Source organism: Monopterus albus, unplaced genomic scaffold (assembly GCF_001952655.1).
Source record: "Monopterus albus unplaced genomic scaffold, M_albus_1.0 scaffold25.1, whole genome shotgun sequence".
Lineage (NCBI taxonomy): Eukaryota > Metazoa > Chordata > Actinopteri > Synbranchiformes > Synbranchidae > Monopterus > Monopterus albus.
In genome coordinates this window covers 856128-882822 of record NW_018127905.1, presented here as the reverse complement: position 1 = coordinate 882822, position 26695 = coordinate 856128, and the positions used below count along the sequence as shown (strand labels likewise).

The 26695-nt window shown below is 40.0% G+C and overlaps 1 protein-coding gene across 1 annotated transcript in view; it reads left to right on the top strand.

Moving 5' to 3' along the window:
• ank2b (ankyrin 2b, neuronal) overlaps window positions 1–26695 on the top strand; it is a 118304-nt gene that overhangs the window by 71386 nt on the left and 20223 nt on the right. Inside the window, 13 exon segments of the mRNA XM_020594856.1 lie at window positions 314–413; window positions 2380–2467; window positions 3706–3793; window positions 5706–5809; window positions 10201–10425; window positions 14776–14930; window positions 15094–15305; window positions 17037–17241; window positions 17334–17430; window positions 18372–18600; window positions 19048–19173; window positions 19299–19421; window positions 20416–20437. Coding sequence (XP_020450512.1) covers window positions 314–413; window positions 2380–2467; window positions 3706–3793; window positions 5706–5809; window positions 10201–10425; window positions 14776–14930; window positions 15094–15305; window positions 17037–17241; window positions 17334–17430; window positions 18372–18600; window positions 19048–19173; window positions 19299–19421; window positions 20416–20437 — 1774 coding nt within the window.

Sequence of the window (26695 nt, the reverse complement as noted above, 5' to 3'; positions counted from 1 at the left end):
TTACATCAACAAAGACAGGACAATGGAACTGAAATGCTTCCAAACAAAATAATGAAAAATATTTGACGACCTATTTTTCAGGAAGAAAACGAAACAAAAACAAAATAAAAAGTAGTGTTTGACAATGCGAGCTATGACAAAATGTCAACAAATAAAAAGTGAACGGTAATGTGAAAGACGAATGAATGAGTGTGAAATTAATGACCTGTGGAATCAGTTTGCTCCAGCAGCCTGTCTCTCTGGTCCAGGAGTTGAATTAGCCACATGATGTGTTTCACTACCGGCTCAGTAATGTTCTGTCTCCTGGTTTTAGCGCTTCTTGGAAGAAACAGGTTTCATCTACAATCTAGAGAATTACACACAAAGCCTGCTGGGCGACACTAGGAACATGCAGCAGCACGCCATATGGAGTGGTGGGATCATTGAACATGAAACGCTGTGGATGTAGATGTAGCCTTAACGCTCCTTTCAGTCGCATATCTTTGGTGTTGCCGTCAGTTCCAGCATTAATATGGCCATAAATCATCTCTACGCGTTCGCTGCGGAGACTCACTGTTTACTGTTTTCTGATGATTTAGTGTCAGTTCTCAAGCTGAACCCAGTGAACAGGATTTTAGTCCAAATGTGAGTGAGCCCAGCTTTTGCAGAGCAGAGGGACACCGTGTGAGTAAAACACCTTAGGATAGATGGGAACAACACATGTAACCATGGTAACTGGACACAACCAGGATGAAGATGATGTAGCCTGCAGTAAATATTAAAATTACAGTTTAAAAAATGATGAAAACTAGACCAAAATGTAGTTAATTTTATTGACTAACAAAAATTTGACTGAAACCAATATGCATTTTTGTCAAAAGACTCAAATCAAATGCAGATGTCAAAATTCACACGGGGCTGCACTGTGGTCAGGTGAAGGTGTTAAAAGGCCTCCTGTCCCTGACAGCAGCTGGCAGTGGTTAGTCAATGGAAGTCTTTCAGGAAATCTGGATCACACAGTTAACACCATTAGATTATTGTTATAATATCAAACTAATGATCAGCTATGAACTGGTGTTTAATAATGACCATCTATCACTGTGCAGGTGGTACAGCACCATTCCAGGAACAACAACTACAGTAAATAGTAAATATGGCAGAATTATATGTAGTTAAGCTAATTTAGGACAGCAGGTACATGAAACTGACATGAAATACAGTGTGACACAGAAGCTGTACTATGTTTTAGCTATTTTGACCTACTAATTTTAAATTCAAGGTTCACTTCAAACACCTTTCAGTGTCCATCTGCTCACTGTGAGATGCAGTTGATGGCTTTAAATAAAAGTGGATCTTAAAATGATTATTCTTATTAATTGGTCAAATGAGTGTTTCAGTCATATGAGTATTAATTTTCATGCTCACTGTTTTAAGAGTTTCCATAGGAAGTAGTTTATGGAAGATGCTCACTCAGCTGAAACATTGTTTGTTGATATTCGTGACTTTGGTGAAGAGCAGATCACATTTCATGACCAATTTATGTAGAAAACCAAGAAACTGCAAACATTTTTTTTCAACTGTATCAACAACAGCAAGTCACATAACATAAACATAAATCTCAATTATAACTAATTATAAAGTCTAAAAAATAAATCACCAGGTGAAGTGTAAAAATAATTATCCATCTCTGTCTCACATAGCTTCATTCTGATTGCAGATGTTGACTCACAGCTGGAGGTGGGACAGGGAGGAGTATGGGGGCTACTCTCACACACAGTCCACCAGAACTTGCTCAGCTTTAAGATGTGTGGCAAATTAGGTTGGACAGTGAGCATACATGTAGTCAGCTTTGGTTTTAGTATATCCATAGCAAACTATCACTTAATGATTATTAATTGGTCATGATAAGGCTCTTATTGGATTTTTACTCTGGGGTGTTATTATGCATAAGCACAGTAACAAACACAGATGTTAACTTGATTAATAGGTCTCAATTTATCTCGCTCTTGTTTTTCTATAATAGACTCTTCAAAATAAATACATTCATTCATTCATTTTCTACCGTTTGTTCCCTGAGCGGGGTCACGGGGGGGGGGGGGGGGGGGCCAATCCCGGCCGGCAATCGGGTGAAGGCGGGGTACACCCTGGACAGGTCGCCATCGCAGGGCTAAAGGGTTAAAGTGAATAAATTTAGAAAGTCCTCAAACAACTAATTCTGATGTTGCCTTAACAAAATAATGCAGACTGTGAGTGTAGAGAAGGGTAGGGATGAAGAACTACTAATTTAATTACACATCTGTATTTGATACAGCTCAGTCTTTTGATGACTTAAATATTGCACTTTGAAAGAGAAATTAAATATTGGAGGGACAATGAGTGTGCAAAGAGCCCTCTGACTAGGAGCTCAAAAAGTGAAGATAGATTGGGGACAGTACTTGGATGGAATGAACTACCTCCGCTTCAGTCTGGAGGGCGGGCGCACTGACAGGTACCTCAGACTCTTTAAATGTTTATCCCAGCTAATAAGGTCAAAGGTCAAGGTCAAATGTTTATTTGTCATATGCAGAGTTAGGAAACGTGTTTCCCTGTACAATGATAAGCAACTAGAACGATTGATTCAAGGTAGATTCAGGTTTGGCAATAATAGACTAATTAAAATTCTCTCCAGAAGTGGGAGAATTGTTTTTTAATAGTTGAAACAAATTTTTGAATGAGTTGCATCTGACTCAAAGTAAATGTTACACCCATCTGGTCCATGGAACAAACAGTAGTTCTCTGTGCTCTGTGCACATTTGTAGAACATGGAGCACGTGCTTTTGGTGTTTCAGCATACGACTCTAAACTAACATTCTAAAATAAACTGGGACCTAGTTTATGTGTCTGTTTTGACATAGTTCATCTTTTGACCCTGTTCCTGTCTAATTAGTTTTTGTATTTGATGTGGATGGTTGTTCTAACTTTGTCATGAATATTGGAGTGTGTGTATCTTATGAACTGACAAACCTTTCCTCTTGTGGAAAGTAAACTTGCGAGCTAACTGCCTGTATTTGTGTGTGTGTTTTGCAACTTTTCCTGCTCATACTTCATCATTTGTCTCCCTTGTCATGCCTCCATAGTCGAATGCAAAGGTATGTGCTGATGCTGGCCAAATGTTTGGCCTTTTAAATCTTCAGCACTACTGACATAACCAGTTCATCACTGGGGCTGGATGCTGACATATTTTTCCTTACTTACTTTTGTTTACTTACTTTTTAAAACTGGATGTCTCCTTAAACGATTATTGATATTTCTTTCTTTAAATCATACTGTATTTCTATGTTCTTATTAGCTTTGTTACATTTGTCTGTTAAGCTAGCAATGAAAACATGTGAATCAAAGCTGTTGTCTTTGTCTTAGTGTCAACATTTAAACATTTTCCAACATTACCCAGCTTTGAACTCAATTTGTGTGCAGTGAATCCACTCATTTAATTACATGATTTTTTTCCTAATTCACGTTCATTAACGTCTTGAGATCCCGGGAAGGGAAGTAACTTGTTCACATCAACTAAGTGTTATTCGTTTTTTTCCTGTGGAGATTTATTCTTATATCTGAAAATGAAAATGCATTTTAAAGTGTATTCTGGTCCTCATTAGTTTTCTTGCCCTGCCTGCTGTGATTGCTGCTATTGCCATGACCACATGAGCTACTCCACCGGCTTCACTGCTTTCTTCTTTTCTGTTCCAGTTCTGACAGGTCCTTCACTCCCACCCACCACAGCTACTACTCCCCTAAACATGAAGGCATGATGGAGGAGATTCTCACCAGTCACCAGGTATAGTATGAGGAACATGGTTACAGGTGAAATACAGACCAGGCTTTAAAAGTCACCATGACACCTCTGATATGATGCTGCTTGTCTCAGTACTAAAGTACTGTACATTAGTGCAAGTTTGATGTGCTTTTCACTGCATTACATGTATTTGACAGCTAGTTCATTTAAAAAGTAAGACAAAATATATGATCAGTCTATAAAAGACAATCCACCAAACAATAGTCTACAGTCACAAGAAAAAGTAATGAGTGTTTGCAGTTTCCTGGTTTTCTGCATAAATTGGTCATGAAATGTGAACTGATCTTCACCAAAGTCACAAATATCAACAAACAGTATTTCTAAGCTGATAAAACACAAACAGTCCTGATCCGTCATGTCTTTACTGGGCTCTGACTGGGCCGCTCCAAAAGGCAGATTCTGTGTCTCCGAAGCCATTCTGTAGTAGATTTACTTCAGCGTTTATGTTCATTGTCCTGCTGCATCACCCAGCCTGTTCTGAGCTTCAGCTTGCCAACAGCCACCCTGACATTATCCTGTAGGATACCTGGATAAACGTGGGAATTCATTTTCCCTCCACAACAGCAAGCGGTCCAGGTCCAGAGGTAGCAAAGCTGCCCCACATCATGATGCTCTCTCTGCTGTACTTCACTGTCAGGATGATGTGTTCATGTTGGTACACGGTTCTCTTTTCACACCATATGTAGTGCTGTGTGTTCTTCCTGAACAATTCCACTTCCACAGGACATTTTTCCAGTAGTGTTGTAGACTGGTCCAGGTGGTCTTTGGCAAACTTCAGGCTGCTGCAGTGTTGTTTTTGGAGAGCAGTGGCTTCCTCTGTGGTGTCCTGCCATGGCTACCATGCCTGGTCAATATTTTGTATATGGTTGATTCATGAACAGAGATGTTAACCAACTCCAATGAATCCTTCAAGTCTTACTCTAGGGTTCTGTTTTATCTCACTGAGCATTCTGCATGACCTTGGCTGGGCACCCACTTCTGTGGAGAGTAGCCACAGCACCAGATGGTCTCCATTTATAGACACTATCTCAAAATGTGGCCTGATGCGTATCTAAAGTCTTCGAGATGACTCTGTAACCCGTTCCAGCTACATGCAAATCAAAAACTCTTGATTGTAGATCTTCTGAGATTTTTTGTTTTTGTGAGGCCTGGCTCACACCAGCTGATGCTGCTTGTGAATAACACACTGACACTGTCTGAGTGTTTTTATAAATCAAGGTAGTTCCAAACCACAACTTCATTTTCTTTTCATTAACTAGGCTCCAGGTTTACCTGACTTCATCTGACTTTTAGTGACATCAGAAGCCTGGTATTGCCATGACTTTTTCTTCTGTCACTTTGTATGTTTAATGGATGTGTTCAATAAAGACATGAAGGATCATGGCTGTGTGAATGTTGTCTGTTTTTTGTGACTGTGGTGAAAATCTCTACACATTTTATGACCAATTTATGCAGAAAACCTGGAAACTGCAGTGTCACTACTTTTTCTTGTGACTTTATCGGAAGAAGCTAATACTTAACTCTGACAACCTTCAGTACTGCTTCTGTTGGTGCATCAGTACCATTTTAATGCTTTGTTGCCATTAATTTTGTACTTTTGCTTACTACACTTTTTCTGTAATGGGTTCTATCTATGTTGTGGTATTGGTCAGTCACAAATATACCAGTAATCTGTATAATTATGTTTTTAGTACATCTCTAAAAAAGTAGAAGAAACCTGAGAAATAAGTCTAGAAGTTTCTTGAGCAAGCTACAACATAGTACATCACCTCAATGAATGAGAATCTTCATCCTTTTGGCAAGGAAATTCTAAAGTACTTATCTTCAGTTAGTATTGCTACATATAATGCATGCTCATTTTATCTATGGTAAGAGGTTCTTTGTTTGGTTCTAGGTTTCATCACTTGCCAGAGAGAATGAGAGGGATTCATACAGACTGAACTGGGGAACAGAGAACTTGGACAATGTGGCTTTATCCTCCAGCCCCATCCACTCCGGGTAGGTAGCAAAGCCGGGAAACCACATAATCAATATGTTACATTCTTACATGTTGACCCATGTGGACACAGGATGAAAAAATGCAAGCAGTTTGAATATATATACGTGTGCAACGTACAAACACATTGTGTAGAGCTATGAATATGCATAAACAATTAAGCCATTCTTGTCAAGGCCTTGCAGACCTGCTATTATGTTTCAAGTGGGTAATTACATGTAATTATAGTATTTATTAATTGGCTAATTAATGTTCTTTGAAAATTAGCATTTCAACTGTCTGTTATTTCCCTATAGTGTTTTGGAGTGTAGTGTAGTGCTTTCCCTCACTTGCTTGGCTGTTTGATATCTACTGTATTGTACTTCTCTAGTTACGATACTGTATTTGCATATTTCTACTTTGTAATGAAGTCCTGAGTCTTATAATTTTGACTTAATTCACCTGAAATTCAGTGATTGTCTTTTGGTTTTAAGCACCTTTAGCATTAAGCGAAGGAATCACAAAGACAGTGTTCAGACTTAGTGTAAAGTGGTTTAAAAGTTTTTACTTGTGATGAGAATCAAAGTCTCTCTTTGTATTTCTGTTTGTGGCTCATAAAATACTGTGTAAAAATATCGTACATACAGTGCCTTGCGAAAGTATTCGGCCCCCTTGAACTTTGCGACCTTTTGCCACATTTCAGGCTTCAAACATAAAGATATAAAACTGTAATTTTTTGTGAAGAATCAACAACAAGTGGGACACAATCATGAAGTGGAACGAAATTTATTGGATATGTCAAACTTTTTTAACAAATAAAAAACTGAAAAATTGGCCGTGCAAAATTATTCAGCCCCCTTAAGTTAATACTTTGTAGCGCCACCTTTTGCTCCGATTACAGCTGTAAGTCGCTTGGGGTATGTCTCTATCAGTTTTGCACATCGAGAGACGGAAATTTTTGCCCATTCCTCCTTGCAAAACAGCTCAAGCTCAGTGAGGTTGGATGGAGAGCATTTGTGAACAGCAGTTTTCAGTTCTTTCCACAGATTCTCGATTGGATTCAGGTCTGGACTTTGACTTGGCCATTCTAACACCTGGATATGTTTATTTGTGAACCATTCCATTGTAGATTTTGCTTTATGTTTTGGATCATTGTCTTGTTGGAAGACAAATCTCCGTCCCAGTCTCAGGTCTTTTGCAGACTCCATCAGGTTTCCTTCCAGAATGGTCCTGTATTTGGCTCCATCCATCTTCCCATCAATTTTAACCATCTTCCCTGCCCCTGCTGAAGAAAAGCAGGCCCAAACCACGATGCTGCCACCACCATGTTTGACAGTGGGGATGGTGTGTTCAAGGTGATGAGCTGTGTTGCTTTTACGCCAAACATAACGTTTTGCATTGTTGCCAAAAAGTTCGATTTTGGTTTCATCTGACCAGAGCAGGACAGGGAAGATGGTTCAAATTGATGGGAAGATGGATGGAGCCAAATACAGGACCATTCTGGAAGGAAACCTGATGGAGTCTGCAAAAGACCTGAGACTGGGACGGAGATTTGTCTTCCAACAAGACAATGATCCAAAACATAAAGCAAAATCTACAATGGAATGGTTCACAAATAAACATATCCAGGTGTTAGAATGGCCAAGTCAAAGTCCAGACCTGAATCCAATCGAGAATCTGTGGAAAGAACTGAAAACTGCTGTTCACAAATGCTCTCCATCCAACCTCACTGAGCTCGAGCTGTTTTGCAAGGAGGCATGGGCAAAAATTTCAGTCTCTCGATGTGCAAAACTGATAGAGACATACCCCAAGCGATTTACAGCTGTAATCGCAGCAAAAGGTGGCGCTACAACGTATTAACTTAAGGGGGTTGAATAATTTTGCACGCCCAATTTTTCAGTTTTTTATTTGTTAAAAAAGTTTGACATATCCAATAAATTTCGTTCCACTTCATGATTGTGTCCCACTTGTTGTTGATTCTTCACAAAAAATTACAGTTTTATATCTTTATGTTTGAAGCCTGAAATGTGGCAAAAGGTCGCAAAGTTCAAGGGGGCCGAATACTTTCGCAAGGCACTGTATATATTTTAAAAAATTCTTTTTCATTACAGTGAACCCAAAAATATATAGCCTATTCAGGAACAACTACAACAGTTTGAGAAATATTATTATTTGCCCTTTTTTAAAGCAAGAATCAAGTGAGAAGATCAGTATTAGTCTCATGTCTTTGTGATTACTACAGAGCTGGAGTCAGCATGTGGTTAGCCTAGCTCACAGCATAAAGCAACCTACCCTGTAGCCAGAAACATAGGAGTACTGGTCAAATGCATGAATTGTTATTATCAAGAAATAGTTCCAGCACTGAACTCTGCCTTAAACCACAAATGACCTGTTTGTGTACAGGTTAAAAAAGGGAAACAAGGTACACCTAAAGGTGTGGGTTCCGGTTTTTATGCAAAGTTAGACTAACCACATTATGTCGGTCGAATGAATCAGATAGTGGTTACAAAAGCTAAGTCACAAGTTGCCTCTGGCTGTCTCTTGTCTGCTTTGTTTTTCTTCTCTGGTTTGTCTCTGGTTGACTTTTCATTCCTTTCTGTCTGATGTGGTTGTTGTGTTTAGCCATTCCTCTCCGTGCCATGATCATGGAGACCACAGCAGGTGACCTTCTGCACCTTGGTTTTATAATTCTCTTCCTCATCTTTATCATTCTCCTCCTCCCCCTTACAGTGTGCTCTCCTGGTGGAGAGGTGTTTGTGTATGTTACCGTCCTTAACCAACACTACCTTAACTGGGCTCATCAGGCCACAGTATGTCTTTATATATAGTATGACATAAATTGTGTGTATCTGGGGGAAACACAGCTCATGATAACACATGAGATGTCAAGAGGTTGTGAAAGTTGAGGACATTTGTTAATTTCACACAATGTCTTGTGAATTGTGCATTTCCACTAACATACCTACCAAAGGTCTATTTTAGTCCGAAGAATGCGTTAGCATATTCATATTATTATTATTTTGGCAAATCTAGGACAGTCACCTTGGATTAAACATGGTCTAATATACAGTATATACTGTCTGTCAATCAAAGAAGTTTATTTTATTTCTTGGCCTATTTATTAGCTTAGAAAAACCACATCAGTAGAGAACAACAGTCTGTCTTCTAACAGTTTTACTGGTCCTGTCACTGAATTCAGCAACAAGTTGTTTTACACTTTTGTGTATTTTAACCAATGTTGTGTTTGCTTTACTGATGCCACTACACAGAATTTGGTATGGTATTATAGTGTATCCTCATCACACCCATACTCCCCCTCATTCAGATGTGTGATCCGTTTGCATATATTTGCTTCTTTGCATGGGGAGTGATGTCAGTCTCACACTGAACTGCAAAAATGTAACCTGTTTGATAAGACTTGTCACTGTTGATCAACTTGTCCATTTAGTGCTGAGAAAACAGACACCAAAGCCTTTAAAATGTACCTACCCCCATTCCTCTCTGCACAGTAGTAAAGGCAACAAAAAGTCAAGCTTTTATCTTGTGGGTTTATGAAGGTTTAATAAATAGTATATAAATAAAAGCAGGGCAGCTCTTTAATATTTGAAAATACAAATGGAAAATAGAGGTCACAGCAATAAAACATGCTCTCAGCTGTCTTGCTGCTTCAGTCTTAGTCTGGTATGGCCAGTATCTTATGGAGTCTGATGTTAGCTAATGCTAAGTGACTTTAATAAGTGGATGTTGTTTAAGTGACATTTCTGAGTCCGTTTAGTGACTTGATGACTCTTTGGTACTGTTGCACATATTGTTAGCATCCACTATAATGCTCTAATTTTAACTTGTGGCCACCTGATGTCGGGTTTATCTGCCATGCAGTAACTTAACATCGTCCTTTGACCAATGTCCACTCAGGGTCCATCCACTGGCCATTTTTGGAGCTTTCAACTGTGTCTTTGTTAGTAAATTAATTTTCAGTGTTGTCATGTAACTATAATTGATAAATTTTTTTTCAGTATACCAAACAGACTTTTTCATCCCTGTTGGCTTCGAAGCTGAGTCTCACATTCTTAGGCCTTAGAAACGGTAGTTGACAAAATCTCCACTCAGATGTTTGGTAATGAAGATTATGTGGTCAAAAGCTGTTTCTAGAACCAAAAGCAAGCTTTCAAAATCAACCATTTAATTCTTTAAGTTTAAAACATAAATCTACTCTACATCACAATGTTCACATTAAGAATATTGTGTATATCATTTTAGCTTAATAACCACTTCAGTACTAAATTTTCTGCTTTTGAGGTTAGCACTTTGGTCATCAATCTGTGAAGTAGCTTTGGTGTCTCTGTTCTCATCATTTAATGGCTATAATGATGTATGGCTTTAATTTGGGGAAAAATCTCCTGTTCCACCCCAGCTTCCTGGTCAGCTTCATGGTGGACGCCAGGGGTGGCGCCATGCGTGGTTGCCGGCATAATGGCCTGCGCATCATCATCCCACCCAGGAAGTGCAGCGCACCCACACGGGTCACGTGCCGACTGGTGAAGAGGCACCGTCTGGCCACCATGCCTCCAATGGTTGAGGGTGAGGGCCTGGCCAGCAGACTTGTTGAGGTGGGGCCCTCGGGGGCCCAGTTCCTTGGGTAAGACTACAACTATGATGGAATGATTGAATGTCTTGAAGGCTTGTAAATGTAGAGGACTGAAAAAGAATGAAAATTGAGAGGTAGCAAAAAACAGCATCAAGCTGCAGACACTGGCAGGTAAGTATAGTGATACTACATGAAGAAGTAGTATCATTTCATACCAGGTAGTAGTTTTAAAACATTTGTGTGCCAGCTTCTACGCTTTTCATACATTTTCATTGTTTTGGATATTTTATGTTAATAACCATTGAAGTTAAATGGAAAAATTAAATAGTAAAGCTTTTAGTATCTGTTGAAGATGCATCTCTAGTGTAAGAAAAATCTTTAGTCAGACAAGAAGTTGAGGTACCACTACCTCTCCAGTACATCCAGGCTACTGACACTGATTTGTATCCCATTTGATGAGAAGAACTTGCAGCCCTTTTCCTTTCAGATTAATTTCCCCCTGGCTTTGCCTTACTAAAAATGATTGTGACTCTGCTCTTGCTTTCCCCCAGCACTAAGGATCTGTTCACCCTGGCACTTGAGCATGTCCTGTTTTGTTCATAACAGCTGCAGTCTAACTCTTTTCAATCTTATTCCTAACCTGTAATGGAACAGCCTTTCTAATTAATTCCACTTCCACTATATTGCACCATGATTTGTTTGATATGTGGCCTCAAATCCCACCCTCTGCTGGGAAAGTTTGAGATGGTGTAAAGACATTTATATTGCCGTAACTTGTCCCCAACCATAATGAATGAGATATGTTCTTATTATGTCCACATCACACAGTATCTCTGCGGATTTAACTCTGCTATCCATAAACTCTGAAGTTCAAAAACATTGTTCACCTTCCCTTGAGATGGTCGGCCCTTTTTTGTTCGTTGTTTAGCATGAAAGTGTTAACATCTGAACAGAATATTTGCAACAGCAAAACTTTTTTTTTTTTTCTGGCCTTCAACATCCACATATATGGAAATCATATGTGCTCAAAATGAATGTAGTTAATAAGACTTTCTATCATGAATGAAAAATGCTGGCAAAATATACAGTTGTGAAATTTTAAAATGTCTATATATTATTTTCAATGTCCACAAAAATCTGCTTATTATAAAATTTAATTTCTGCTGCCTTTCACAATAATGGTCTGAAAAAAGAAACAGCTAATCACAGCTGTCTTTGTTTTGTTTGTATTGGTTGATAAAGTGTTGAAAAGAGACATTATGAAATACAACGGCCATTTGAAAAATACTGATAGGAAGTAAAAATAGACTTTGGAAATGCACATTTGAAATGAAAATTCTGAAAGGAAATAAAAATGGGCTTTGCTGGACTTAAACGATAGAATTGTTTGTTCGTTCATGATTACTTATTTTATGTCTTCATTTTGACTTTTTTGTTGTGAACACATTTATCTCCATAAAATTACAGCTACAGATTGTTAGTTATGTCACTCAAGTATTGCACATCAGTCCCCTGGGTTTGTTTTGTACCCAACCAAAATATTGTGTGTGCTCTTTCTTCCTCACTGCTGCGTATGGACGCTTGGTTGATCACACAGTAAACTTCATCTCCCCAGTGCCCCTCCACCTCTTAATGAGGGAGAGAGTTTGGTTAGCAGAATCCTTCAGCTCGGCCCGCCGGGGACAAAATTCCTTGGGTAGGGCAGATTAAAATCTAAGGTTTTCCATATGAAACAATCCATGGATGCTGGTCTCAGTGGTTTTCTTTACACACCTTTCCATCAGATGTTATTTTCTCTATACATTGTTGTGTTGTCTTGCTTGCACTAGTGTTTTGTGCCTGCACCTCCTCTGGTACTTGCTACTCTTTTAGATGTAACTTTGCTATGACATTACTTTGCTGTTTCTTCTTTTCTTTAATCCTGTTTTATGCTTAGTCTTTTCCATTTTTGTGTATACGTTTCCACTCTTCTTTCGTTCTTGATAAATGTGTGTAGAAGTTGTTTTTTTCCCATTTTCGTGTGAAATTTCAAATGGTTGTGTGGCCTACGGGTAGTTGGGTAACCATGTGAAATATTCCTGCATAGTGTGGTTTGGTAGTTGGCTCCGAAATGTTGACTAAGGCTAATTCCCTAAAATGGTGGCGTATCTACGTGTTAATCATCCACTGGGAATACAAGTCTTGCAAACTCACAATTTCTGTCCATTTTATCTATTAGATGGATATATCTACTTTAAAAGCCAATTATATAGCTTACCTTGTTGGGTGTTCTACAGTTTTTTTCCCTTCTTTCTGAGGCAAAATAAAACTATAAGAACGACTCCACATTTTGTAAACTGTGTGTACTGAAACTTATTCTGCCAGCTTGCAAGTGCTCGCTTTAAAATAACAATTTGACAATGTAGTGTTTAATATCAAAAATGCACTGTCAGGCCAAAGAACCATCTGAATGTCACATGAAAAAAATTCTGCTTTAATAGTTGTTTGTCCCATGTTGGATAGTATGTAATGTGCATGCTTCTTAAAGATGTGTTGTAACTAGTTTGTTGTGACCGTGCACGTCAGGTAAGTATTAAGGTGAAGTGATACTTTAAAACTTTTTAATGCAGACAATACACAGAACTATTTCCTCCTAGACAGAGATTGAGACAATACTGACAAAGTGTTTCACAACAGAACAAAAATATAAAAACACAAACATTTCAAATCACTCCAGCAGAATATTCTTCATCTCTGCTGTCCACTGGTACGTTTGTTACACCTTGGCTACGAACACTGCTGTTCATAACTCACTAGGTGACCTTTTTGGAATTCATCTCTTTTTAACACATGGTGATTTACCAAAGTAAGATGCTTAAACATCTGGAAAGTTGCCTCGTTTGCTGACAAGGTATACACTAGAATCAGTACAATTCTACAAGATACATACTGCTAATTAAAGCAAAAATACACAACTTCATAACTTCTTTTTATATTAAACAGCTTCAAAGTCATTTTGATGGTAGATTTGACTTCTAATAAGGTGAATGGCATCACCGCCATTGTCACTGCGTGCCCAAATCATCTGTTACTGCACTACGTAACTTTGGAACACCATCCCAGAGACCTCTTGTGAGAACTGCTGGTGCTTTTCAGCATCAGACCCTTCCACCAGCTCAGTATTCATGCACATGCAGAGACAAATCCATGGGCCTTTATTCGGTTCTGAAATTTTTTCAGGCAAGGAAGTAACCACTTAGACTGAATATGTGTTCAATCTATCCAGGTAATGGCAATTTGGAAATTTGCTCTGATATTTTTGGAGCTGTGAGGACGCAGTTGCATCTTGGCCAGAGCAGAGTAGTAATAAGCTGCCAGTTAGGATGCTGGTGTAGCACTTGCACGATGGGAGACGGGTGTCCTCCCGTCCTCGGGAGTTTGGACCTTAAAGTTCGATCTTCCTAACTTACGACAATCATGTACTGTGAACAAGATGTGCAACAGGGCATGGACTAAAGCACGCGCCCAAGTGCCATTATTTGTTATTCTTTTAGTTATGTGTTCATCTTCAGTGTCACAATAACTAAAACAATGCAGAGTCATTCATTCATATTTGTGTAAAACCCAATAATACTTTAGCATTCGTTGCTTTTCTCTCAGTGGTCAGGAATGGCTTTGGCTTATAAACAAATGCACATGTACTGCTTTCCATGAGGAGGGGTGAAAGCGCAACTAGTATTCCAGGTGTTGCGTACAACTCAATTACACTCAGCCACTGCAGGGAGGAGACACACTGCCAGTTGTGTATTGTTGCTTTAATCCATCTAACTTGTGCACTGAGAGATTTGCTAAAGCAGTGTATTGCTGGATTAATGACACTGAAATGCAGCACAATTTGGTTTTGCATTTTTAGCTTGTGCCCTGTGTTGAACATGGAATCCTGGTGTTTTGCTGTACAGTGTCATTTTCAGCATAGACATGTTTTAATTAAGTTCAAAGAAACTAGTAGTGTTTGTGTATAAAAAATTAGCAAAGGGGCAAGAAGATGAAAAGAAGATAACTACTGGGTGTCAGACTCCTTTCTCAGATTTCTTATATCTACTATAGGTGGCATGATGAAGGTATCGACATCCAGACTTCAGAGCGCTATGGTTACATTCCTGATTATTGTTTGCAGTACTGATGGAAACACAAATATACAGTAAAATATGTTTTTGGAAAGATGAGAAAATCTTAAGGTGACACTGAATAAGTCTTGACCAAGTCCAAGTCAATTAGACCAAGATTGAAGATGTTTCAAAACTCAGATATGACAACCCTGCCTATTACACACAGATTGCCACAGGCAGTTAAACATACACTGTTACCTTCCATCACATTCTGTGCCCACTGGTTCACACTGCCTGCCTTTTACCCCTCCAGTCCTGTGATTGTGGAGATCCCCCACTTTGCTGCCCTGCGGGGGAAGGAGAGAGAGCTGGTGATCCTGAGGAGTGAGACAGGAGAAAGCTGGAAGGAACACCACTGTGAACACACCCAGGAGGAACTCAACCAAATACTCAACGGCATGGATGAGGGTCAGTCTCTGATGGTGTACCTGCAGACTGCACCATGAACTGAGCAAAAAAAAAAAACAAACAAAAAAACATCCTAATAATAATGTTCTGGCAAAAACAAACAAACAAAAAAAACATCCTAATAATAATGTCCTGGAACTTGTACTTTGCTTCCATTTTCCAGAACTAGACACACCTGAGGAGCTGGAGAGGAAGCGTATTTGCCGCATCATCACCAGAGATTTTCCACAATACTTTGCAGTGGTGTCACGCATCAAGCAAGACAGTAATCTGATTGGTCCTGAGGGAGGTATTCTGAGCAGCACTGTTGTGCCCCAAGTGCAGGCAGTTTTTCCTGAGGGGGCCCTAACCAAAAGGATCAGGGTCGGACTGCAGGTAATTGACAAAAGCATCACTGTATACTATTCATCAGTTTATCAGGTTGGTTATGGTTTTTTTTTTTTTGTATTCTGAGCCAGTTTCAATAAATACATTTCACTCTTGACTAAAAATGTCAGTCTCAATTTGGGCCCTTGATGAAATGTCAGAGGATTTGTCTAATGTGGATCATGAAACCTTCATAAAGCTTCATAGCAACCCACCAATAATTGTTGAGATATTTCCCTTGTCATGAAAGTGGCCGACACACCAACTTCATCATCCCAGTGTTTCTTATACAGAGATTTATTTGTGGTGGGCCACAACAATATCAACATTAACTGTCACATATCGATTTAAAATAAGTTAAATCTTGTTTCAGTGTAGTGCTGTGTGTAGCACATACAGTATTGTTCAAAATAATAGCAGTACAATGTGACTAACCAGAATAATCCAGGTTTTTAGTATATTTTTTTATTGCTACATGGCAAACAAGTTACCAGTAGGTGCAGTAGATTCTCAGAAAGCAAACAAGACCCAGCATTCATGATATGCACGCTCTTAAGGCTGTGCAACTGGGCAATTAGTTGAAAGGGGTGTGTTAAAAAAAAATAGCAGTGTCTGCCGTTGACTGTACAAACACAAAACTATGTTGTACAAATGTTTTTGTTTCTAGGATTTAGCAATCCTGTGAATCACTAAACTAATATTTAGTTGTATGACCACAGTTTTTTATAACTGCTTCACATCTGTGTGGCATGGAGTCAACCAACTTGTGGCACCTTTCAGCTGTTATTCCACTCCATGATTCTTTAACAACATTCCACAATTCATTTACATTTCTTGGTTTTGCTTCAGAAACAGCATTTTTGATATCACCCCACAAGTTCTCGATTGGATTAAGGTCCGGGGATTGGGCTGGCCACTCCATAACATTAATTTTGTTGGTTTGGAACCAAGACTTTGCTCGTTTACTAGTGTGTTTGGGGTCATTGTCTTGTTGAAACAACCATTTCAAGGGCATGTCCTCTTCAGCATAAGCCAACATGACCATTGTACTGCTATTATTTTGAACAATACTGTATATTCATGCAACGCTCTGTTTCTTTATCACACACACATTACAACCTTGACAACGGACTGTCTGCGAACAGCTCCTCCTCTCCGTGTTTGTTTTTGTAACATAACTGTCATGTACAGCTCCTCCTCTCCGTGTTTGCTTTTGTAACATAACACTGTCAGTCTGATCAGTGTGATTTAGTGATCCAACTGATTTCTTTCAAGTATTTATTGGTTACAGCCAGTGCTGTTGAATCAGCAGGAGAGGGTCAGGAAGAGAGAGCTGTAGGAGGAGGGCAGCAGCCAACATACTGCTGTGGGAGAGCCAGTGCAGAAGGGACAGGTCAGATGAATAGCACTATAGCATTTTACTATATTTAGTTAAAAAAAAAATCTGAAAGCATGATACCCCCCACCCCAGTCCCAAGTTACCACCAGAATTAAAATGTAATTCTGTGGGAAACACTGCATGGAAACTGATTTAGGAGATGGACTTAGGACTTTAGAAGATACTTTTTCTCAAGAATGATGGTCCATAGTGTTTCCTGATGGAAGGAACTTTGGGGCAGTCCTGTACTATGTGTATGAATGTGGGCAAGATATGCATGGTTTCACTCAGGACAGTAAGCCTCTGCAGGATTTACTAGTAGCAAAACATAAGGTTGTTGTATGTGCTCTCCACTCTCCCAGGCCCAGCCAGTGTGTGTAGATGTAGTGAGGAAAATTCTAGGAAACAAGGCCACCTTCAGCCCTATCGTCACCCTGGAACCCCGCAGGAGGAAGTTCCATAAACCCATCACCATGACCATCCCTGTCCCCAAGAGCAACTCCGACCCAGTCCACAACGGTTTTGGAGGGGACACCCCAACCTTACGACTGCTCTGTAGTATCACTGGTTAGAGAACACACATGAGTATGTGAAAAGGCCAATCAAAGACTTATGCTCACATTCTAACATGCGAGTTTTGTGTTTGTGTCCACATGCAGGTGGAACAACTCCAGCCCAGTGGGAGGATATAACAGGAACCACTCCGTTAACATTTGTCAATGACTGTGTCTCCTTTACCACCAATGTGTCTGCTCGGTAAGACATAAAGACGTGCTGAAACACATTTAGGGTGATATTTAGTTTTGTTTTTGTGGCTCACTTTCTAGAGCTAACCAGTAAAACTGCACATGTTCATATTTACTTAGAGCGGCAGTGGGGTTTTGTGGTGGAGAAACAGAAGAACAGCAGCACCACGGGAATTTATGAATTTGGTCACATGTAATATGCATTTCAAGGTGTTCCCGTTCCGGGACGCAAAAATCAGAGAGGAGAGAATGGAAATTTGTACAGATACCCTCGGCGCCTACTTTACCACAGCTGCGACAGAGGGAACTGTGGCTGAAATTTAGAGTCAGGAGAAAAAGGTGTAAAATTAGCAGCACTGCTGTCAGCATGACAGCTTTTACTCATCTGACATCTTTTCAGAGTTAAGAACATTTTTGAGGAGGGAGAGGGTGTTTGTATATCGCATCTCTCACCACAGGACAATGTGAGGGACTTGTACAGGCTTCCAGGTCACATCAAGCTTCAGTTACTGAATGAAATAATAGATGATCTGGCTGGAAGGAGACTACACGACTGCAGTTCTGAGATACATTTGATTTCTTCAACCATATTAAGGTTTGGCTGCTGTAAACTTGGACTTTCTTCTACGCTTCCTGTTGGTGGCTGCTGTAAACTTGGACTTTCTTCTATGCTTCCTGTTGGTCCACACATCCACAACAGCCTTCAGGCATCAGATCTAAAATGCGGGTGTTTTCAAATTAACACAGCTGTGGCTGTGCTCGTTTACATCATCACTTTTGGTAAATGCGCTGCTAAATTGAAAAACTGCAGTGCCACAGTATTTTCCAAACCTGAAGGAAATTTGTGACAGGCTTAGTAAATATTCCCCTTACTGTGTATTTATTTCTGATTTAAAGTGACTCGGCCAACAATCATCTAACCAGGTATCTTTCACACCTTCTGATTTCTAGGTTCTGGCTCATAGACTGTCGGCAAATCCAGGAATCTGTCAACTTCTCCACTCAGGTGTACCGGGAGATCATCTGTGTCCCTTACATGGCCAAGTTTGTCATCTTTGCCAAGACCCACGACCCCATTGAGGCTCGCCTACGCTGCTTCTGCATGACTGATGACAAGATTGATAAAACACTGGAGCAGCAGGAGAACTTCACTGAGGTGGCCCGCAGCCGAGATGTAGAGGTGAGGAGACAGAGCAGAGGAGAAATGTCTCACTGACCGCAGCTGATACTTTGACCAACTGGAGAAGGCCTTGGAGAAATGGCCACAACTTGTAAATGTCTACATGTAGCTTAGTTTAAAAGCCTACCAGCTGCATTTTGTACCACCTTAAACGTGTGAGGTTGTTTTCAGATTTACCCTGAATACAGTGAATTGCAGTAATGTAGATATGGTGATATAAAAACATGACTAACCATCTGGAGAGCAACCTGACAAAAAAGACCAGATTTTTGCAATGCTCCTCAGTTGAAAGAACCATGATTGGATAACTGAACTGTAGGCTTCTTGAGAAATGGCTGGACTATTGCCTGGAGGTGAGAAGGGATATACTGCTGTTTAAACCATTGAGCGGTTTTGTTATGTTTTAGCCCTTGTACTCATCTACAGTATGTTATTTTTCTCTCTCAGGTCCTAGAAGGCAAACCTATCTATGCAGACTGCTTTGGAAACCTTGTTCCCCTCACCAAAAGTGGCCAGCATCATCTCTTCAGCTTCTTTGCCTTTAAGGAGAACAGACTAGCACTCTTCATCAAAGTTAGCACCATTTGTTTTTGTGTATTTCACACAGAAACAAACATAATGCTCCTTTATATAAGTGTAGCAAGTGCCCATAAAACCAGTTCACCACTGGCTAATACTGAACTGTTCCGCTTTTGTAGATTAGAGACAACACTCAGGAGCCGTGTGGCCGTTTGTCCTTTATGAAAGAACCCAGGAACTACAGGTCACTTACCCAAAATGCCATATGCAACCTCAACATCACCCTCCCATCATATTGCAAGGTGAGGACACTACACTGTCATTTGGCCCAATAGCAGAGAATGCTTCTATACTGCATCTTGTTAGTTTTTGTAAGTAAAACTGGCTGTTGGAAGCTGCAATTTAACCTGAAAAGCACTGTAATTGTTTGCTGTAGTTGCTTGAAGCTGTAATCTTTAGCCTGTTTTTTTTATATATGCAAATTATTTTTGTATTCAAGATAAAGATTCCCAAGTATAAATTATTCTTTTTAATATGAATGTTTGACATACCCAATACCAAACTGCAATGATGCTTTGAGCAGCCAGCATTATTGCTTTAAAGTGTTGGTTGCGTCTGTAATGTGAAAATTAACTTTGCACCCATTGAGCCAACTTCAAGGCTGTATGAGGCAACGTGATATAAATTTTCAAATTCATGCGATGTGATGTCTTGTTTGAAAGGTCAAGAAAAGAATTATGACTCGGGCAAATAGGTTATTAATTATTTTATTATTATATTTAAAATCATTGTCAAATGCAGCCTTAAAGACCACATTGGAAATCACACTGACTGGTTGTCTTGGTTGCTGTTGTAACCATACATCTCCCCCTGTCATTTTTCTGCCATTAATGTTGCTGTTGTTTCTATCTGTACATCTTGCTGCTTCTTGCTCCCAAAAGGAGTCCGATTCAGACCAAGAGGAAGAGGTAAAAGCAGCCACCGCTTCCCCTCCATCTTCTACTAACTAGCTCTGCTGACCTATCCTGTCCACTGTCTTGTATCAGGATTGAGTACTGGACATGCACACAAACAATCTGATTTTAGACATTTTATATTTTGTTTACTGTAATTGATTAGATTGTGAATTGTCAGCGGCATAGTTCATTTTTACTGCCGATATATTTATGCTTTGTGTTCTTTTTCCTAATGTAGCAATTATAATGTAGCATTTTTATATTATTAATTATTGCATTATTTGGTAAATACAAGGGATGATACAAAACTAACTGTGATTCGTTTTCCATTTTTTTCCAGACCAGCAGAACGCTAGAGAAATGTAAGACATGTTTTTCCTATTTAATTTTGGCACTAACTTCTACTATTAACAACTAAATAGTTACTATTTTGTAATAATGAATAATATAATAATAATAGTGTGCAGTGGAATAATCAGATTAAAACACTGACACACCCAGCTTCACCTTTAAACTTAATTGTACATATACTGTACATCTTTTCAAAACCCTTTAAACTTCATGTATTTTTGTTTTGTCTCAAACAAAAAGGCTTTACCTGCACCTTGTCATGTCTGTGTTATGTTTCTCCTGAGGTTTATATTCATGTTTTACTTTGCTCTTTTTCGGATTTCACACCTGGCTCAGTGTCTTCAGTTTAACTCTTTCTCCTTCACAATTTGAGATTGGACGTATGGAGAAAGTGTTAAATGCTGCCATTTACATAAAATTAAACTCATTCATACTGTTGTGATGTTTATGTAACAATGGCCTCTAATTTTGTGTTGTCATAAAAGCCAGCAGTGTCACAATGCCACTTTTATTTTGTGAATTCTTGCAACTGGGGTTGTACAAATAGCTCAGGTGGCACATTGCAATTTGGCCAGTTTTGGTATAAATGGGCAAACGTCAAAATGCTACTTTTAATGACATTAAAGCAGACTCAGTACAGGTTAGATCAATGATGGACTACTACCGAAAATGTCTTTCACAACTTTTTGTTTGGATGGATGAACACCTTTCAGTTACTTGCATTTCTACAGTTATTATACGTATACAGATAAGCAGTAGGAAAGGAACAAGGGCAGCTTTTAAAGGAGATGAGAGGTGCTAATGTGATATTTTATCACAGAAGCACACCTGGACTCCACCTGCTGATTCTGCCATCCTCCTCCTCAGTTTGTGCCATGCTGGGCCTGGGTTTTGCTACCACCTCTGGTCGCCTAAATTCCAAAATGTAGTTACTGGCACGCATGAGTTTTTGAAACTCTAGCACATAGTTCCAGGAAATTAGAGGCCAGAATATAAGTATTCTTCCAGCTGTAGTCCCACAGTGTAATGGCAAAGCAAAAGGTTCTCACCCACACTGAAGCCTGCTCCTTCTAACCTCCTTGCCTTGTTCATAGTATTTTGACAATGACAAATAGAAACAGACAAAAACAATGTACTTTAGTATTTAAATAATGCTATTAATAAAACCATGTTATACATGAAACATACTGAACCTACATGGATGATATATTAATTACAACTCCATGTACATTATTAGTTTTCAGAATACCTTGAAAAGAATACGTATGTTTAATCCAGATGATACAGATATGTATTGGCAATAACCTGACAAAGAACCCACCACATTATTGAATGGGAACATGTTATTAACATGCAGCACCTGTTAACTGCACATTTTTAATCAATACATTAAACTTTTAACTCGCTCCATTCTCTCTTCACCAAGACCTTTCCATAACCACTTCCTCCCTGCATGGAAATAACTTGGCTTACATAAATGTGTATGCGTGCGTTTGTATGTCTGGATGATTACATGTAATGTCTGTCATTTGTTCTTTTGTTTGTATGCTTTGACTTTAGAATGCCCCCTCACAACAATATTTGTTGATAGTTGTGTGCACTGTTTTGTATCTTTTATGTTGTGTGTTATGTTATTCCTAATAAGATCCTCCTCCTTCCTTAGATTCTGTGTAAGGAAAAAGGAGAAGTAAATGATGGTGTTCTATACTAGAATGAAAAGCATGGCAAATCATCCTGTTTTATACAAGTTATCACTGGCTTTCTTTGATAGATGCAACTGGCATTCTGATTTTTTCGCCATTTTTGACTGTCATCACATTGACATTTGGTATAGTTCTGAGCAATCTTGAGATGTCTTGTTGATTCTTTGTTTCCTTTGTTGTCCTTTTTTCATTGTACTTGTTGGTTTGGTTAACTGGTCTTATTTGTAGTATTTTTTTTTTTTTATCATTTTGGTTTTGTTCCGTTTGTGTGTGTGTGTGTGTGTGTGTGTGTGTGTGTGAGAGAGAGAGAGATGAGTGTATAAGCAAGTTATTTCCTGCTTATATCCTTTCCCATTGGTCTGATTTAGCCTTTGCTTTACCACAGTTCTTCAGAGACATATGGAGGTATAAGCCCAATTCCTCTGATACCCTGATGTAGAATCCTTTGTGAATTTGTTGTCCTATGATCCCTGCAGTGTGCTCCAATTTTGTCCTGACCATATTCTCTCAATGTCTGTCTCCTTTCATTTGAAATTTTGATTTTCTTTACTCCTTACTTGTTCTTCTTCCAAATGGAAGATGAAGAAACGGAGACATCAGTCCTCAAATCAGAGCTGATTCGAGAACCAGACCTCCTGTTGGACGTGTCGGAGATGAAACAAGATTTGATCAAAATGACTGCCATCTTGACTGCAGACTCCACAGAGAAGTCCCCTTCCTTAGGAGGGTGTGGCCTAGAGAAAGGGACTGAGGAAGTTTCTGGAGAACCATTAGAAATAATGGAGAAGGACTTAGAGAAGGTCAAAGAGGACCTAGAGAAAGTCAGTGAGATACTGAGGAGTGGAACATATGATGGTGAAGCAGTAGAGGAGGCAGCAAAAGTAGCTAGAATGGATGAGGAGTGGGTTCTTCTCTCAGACACTGAGATAGAAGAGGCCAAAAAAATGACAGCCTTAGAAATTCAAGAGCCTGTCTTACGTGAAAGTAGAGCTAACAGAGGGGCTCCCAGACCTAAAGCCATTAAGGACAGTGGTGACCTTAAAGAATACTTGCTGGATGCACCAGTCAGCTCCAAAGTAAAAGCTAAAAAAGAGCCCGCAATCCAAGAAAGATTCACTGATGTTGTACTGCGCAAAAGTGCAAAACCAACCACTCCAACCAAAGTGCATGATAAAACTGCTGCTGGTGATGTTAAAAAGCCAGTCAGAAGAAAGGGAAAAGACCAAGGGCAGGCAGAAGAATCAACAGCAGCAGGCGGTCTTCTAAGTGTTCCTACAGCCCCTGGCCCTGCATCACCTGTATCCCCAGTGGTTGAAGAAACTCCCATTGGGTCAATAAAAGACAAAGTCAAAGCTCTACAACAGAAAGTAGAGGCAGAGCAAAAGAGCAAAAAGGTCACTGGTTACAAGGCTTCACAATTGCCTGTTATGAGCAAACCATCTCCAAAAGCCAAAGAAAGCCCTAAATCCAAACAGCACCCCCCTAAATCCCCTAAAGCTGAATCAGAGAAACTTGAGGAGACCATGTCAGTTAAAGAGCTGATGCAAGCATTCCAAACGGGGCAGGACCCCTCAAAGAGAAAGTCTGGGCTATTTGAGCTCAAAACATCCACTACATCAAGATTAGAGAAAACCACAACATCAGAAATCATCAAGTCAAAATCTATGACCAAAGCAATAGCCCCAGGTGTTTCTCAAGAGCGAGAAGTATCTCTGGATTCCAAACCCCGCAAGAAAGAGACCACTCATCAAGCTAGAGAGAAAGAAAGCAAGTCATTTGCTGCAGCCCATTCAGAGCTAAGTGAAACTGTAGACTTTGGAAATGGTGGCCTTGATGATAGCTCTGACAGCTTAAAACATGAGGGTGTGGCAGAATCACTAAGTGCCAGTTCTGGAGATGGAACCCCTCATCTGAGCTCTGAGGACAGTTGTAAACATGAGGGTCTAGCCACTCCAGGCTCAAGTCCTGAAAATATGTGTCTTTCTCCAAAAACTGGACAGCAAACCTCTACGACTTCATCACCAATTACCACAACAGTCAAAAAAGAAAGTAAAGACACTGAGAAGTCTGGAGACTCTGGGTTAGGGGCCACTGGTGACCATCTGTCTACAGAACTGACCCTCCCCCTCACTTCCAGTGAGGCTGCAGATGACCGCACTCCAAGTGAGTTCATATGTTTTAAGAGGACTGAGTCTAAGCCATCTAAACCTCAAATGCTTACAAAGAGAATTTCAGAGACCATAGAAACTTTTCTTGGTGATGATGAAAGCCCAGGTCATCAGTTCACATTGTCTTTAGTTGGTTCTCCAGTCTCTAGATGCTCTTCTCAGTGTCAAAAAAGCTTTGAGCTGCCTTTAAAACAAGACTCAGATGCCCTTAGTCCATTAGGTGATGATTCTGTGACAATAAGCCACAGAGACTCTTTAGAGGGTAGTCCTCTCATGGATGAAAATTCCTCCCATAAATCCCCAGACTCTATTGAACCTAGCCCAACCAAGGAATCACCTCCTCATGACTCCTTAGAGACCAGCCCTGTAGAGCTAAGGAGTCACCCTTTCTTCCCATCAAAACTAGATCCATCTAGTAAATCCTTTAGCCATCCAGAGCCATCCAAAGGTCCAGAGTTTCCCCAAGATGTTTTGCGTGGTAGGCTGCTTCGAGACCATGAAGCTAGTGCTGATGATGACAGTTGTGAGCAGACATCTCAGATGACAAGTTCTGGTAAGAGTCCCCTCTCCCCTGACACTCCTAGCTCTGAAGAGGTAAGTTATGAGGTAAACCCTAAACCCCCTGACCATACATTCCTCTCTGCTCCATCTAAACCGACTGTTATCCCTGAAGACCCAGAAGAAGAGGATACATCAAACAGCCATGAAGCTAGGACAAAAATCACTCCAGAGGACGAGATGTTTAAGATGGCAGCCAAAATTAAAACATTTGATGAAATGGAGCAAGACGCGAAGAGCAAAAAGAACTCTAGAAAATATTTGTTTTCCCCAACAGATGTCAAAATAGGGGTGGACAGCTATGAAACATTAGAGCACCCAAGTGAGAAGCTTTCGCAAAGTGAATGTGGGCTAGGTAGACCCACAGAAGATTCAGAGTTAGCTCTTTTTGTTGATCCCCATATTAAAGTACAACCTCCCTCTCCTTTTTCAGCAGGTTTGCATGATGGATCCCAGAGCAAAGAGGTCAAGAACACAACAACAGCAGCCAGTGTCACTTCAGCGGAACCTCACTCAGTCTCAGACCAGCATCATTCAAAATCCAAACTGGAAACTGCACAGGAACAAAGAGTCCTACCATCCATAAAAAATGATAAAGAAAGTAGTGCCAAAATGTCTGCTGTAACCCCAAATACTGAAAACAGGATTGATGAGCAAAAGGAGGAGAGCTTAACGAAGTCAAGGGAAAATAAAGTAGATTCTAAGGATTATCAAGAGTCAGGTGTTAGCAGGCTACAGACGAGTATGCTAAAACCAGGGAGCAATGTAACAGATGAGGTGAAAGGAGATCACAGGGAGCATACAGGAGCACCAGAGGCTGAACTTGGTTCAACTATTGCCTCAGGACAAACAAAGGAAATGCTCAATCCAGAGGTCTGTATATATGATGACACAGAAGAGGATGATGAAGCACTGGAACCTCCCAGAACTGAGTCAAAAGGTGTCACTGCAAAGGTAGACACTAGCTCGTGGTCTGCTATGCAGGAAGATGATGCCACTTTTGCAGCTCGTGTCAAAGAGGAGGAACAGAAGATACTGAATCTGGTGGTAGACCGTCAGTCTCTACAAGCAACTCCAGACACAACACCTGGTAGAACACCAACAGAAGAGAGCACTCCTACCAGTGAACCCAACCCTTTTCTGTTTCAAGAAGGGAAGCTCTTTGAGATGACTCGAAGTGGTGCTATTGACATGACTAAAAGGAGCTATGAAGAAGAGGGGGGCGGCTTTGCCTTTTTCCAGATAGGTGAACAGCCTTTAGAGGGGCCTCTCTTAGAAGAAGTCAGGCAAGAGGCTAGGATATCAGCAGCTGAAGCTGAAATAGGCCTCAGTCTAACACTAGAAGTTAAGACTGAGGAAGATGAGAAATCAAAAGAAACAATCGATTCTCTGCTTCAGTCCCCAACTGAAGGTGATCAGCCAGCTTCTAGAGCTGATGCCTCAAAATCCAAGATCCCTAAAATGGGCATTTCAGCTTCAGGGAAACCAGCAAAGAAAGATCTGACTTCTCCTGAAGGTCTAGAGACTAAAACAGACAGAAATATAAATGAAGGGTCCTCAGATTTAGACACAAATTTCCCTGACCAAATTATAGCAAATGTACAAACAGCAGAAACTACAGTCACTAGATCTGTTTACTCTGAGCAGGGCCAAGAGTCATCTGATTCCTCTCCAGAGGAACCACAGTCAGTGATAGAAGCCCCCAAACCAACAGGCAAGTCCAAACAAAGTGTTCCCAGTAGTGTTAAAAAGACTCCAGTCAAAATACAAGCTAAAACTGCTCCTCAAGTTCGAGGTAAATCCACAATTCCCTCTCAGACTCAGGCAACTTCCTCTTCAG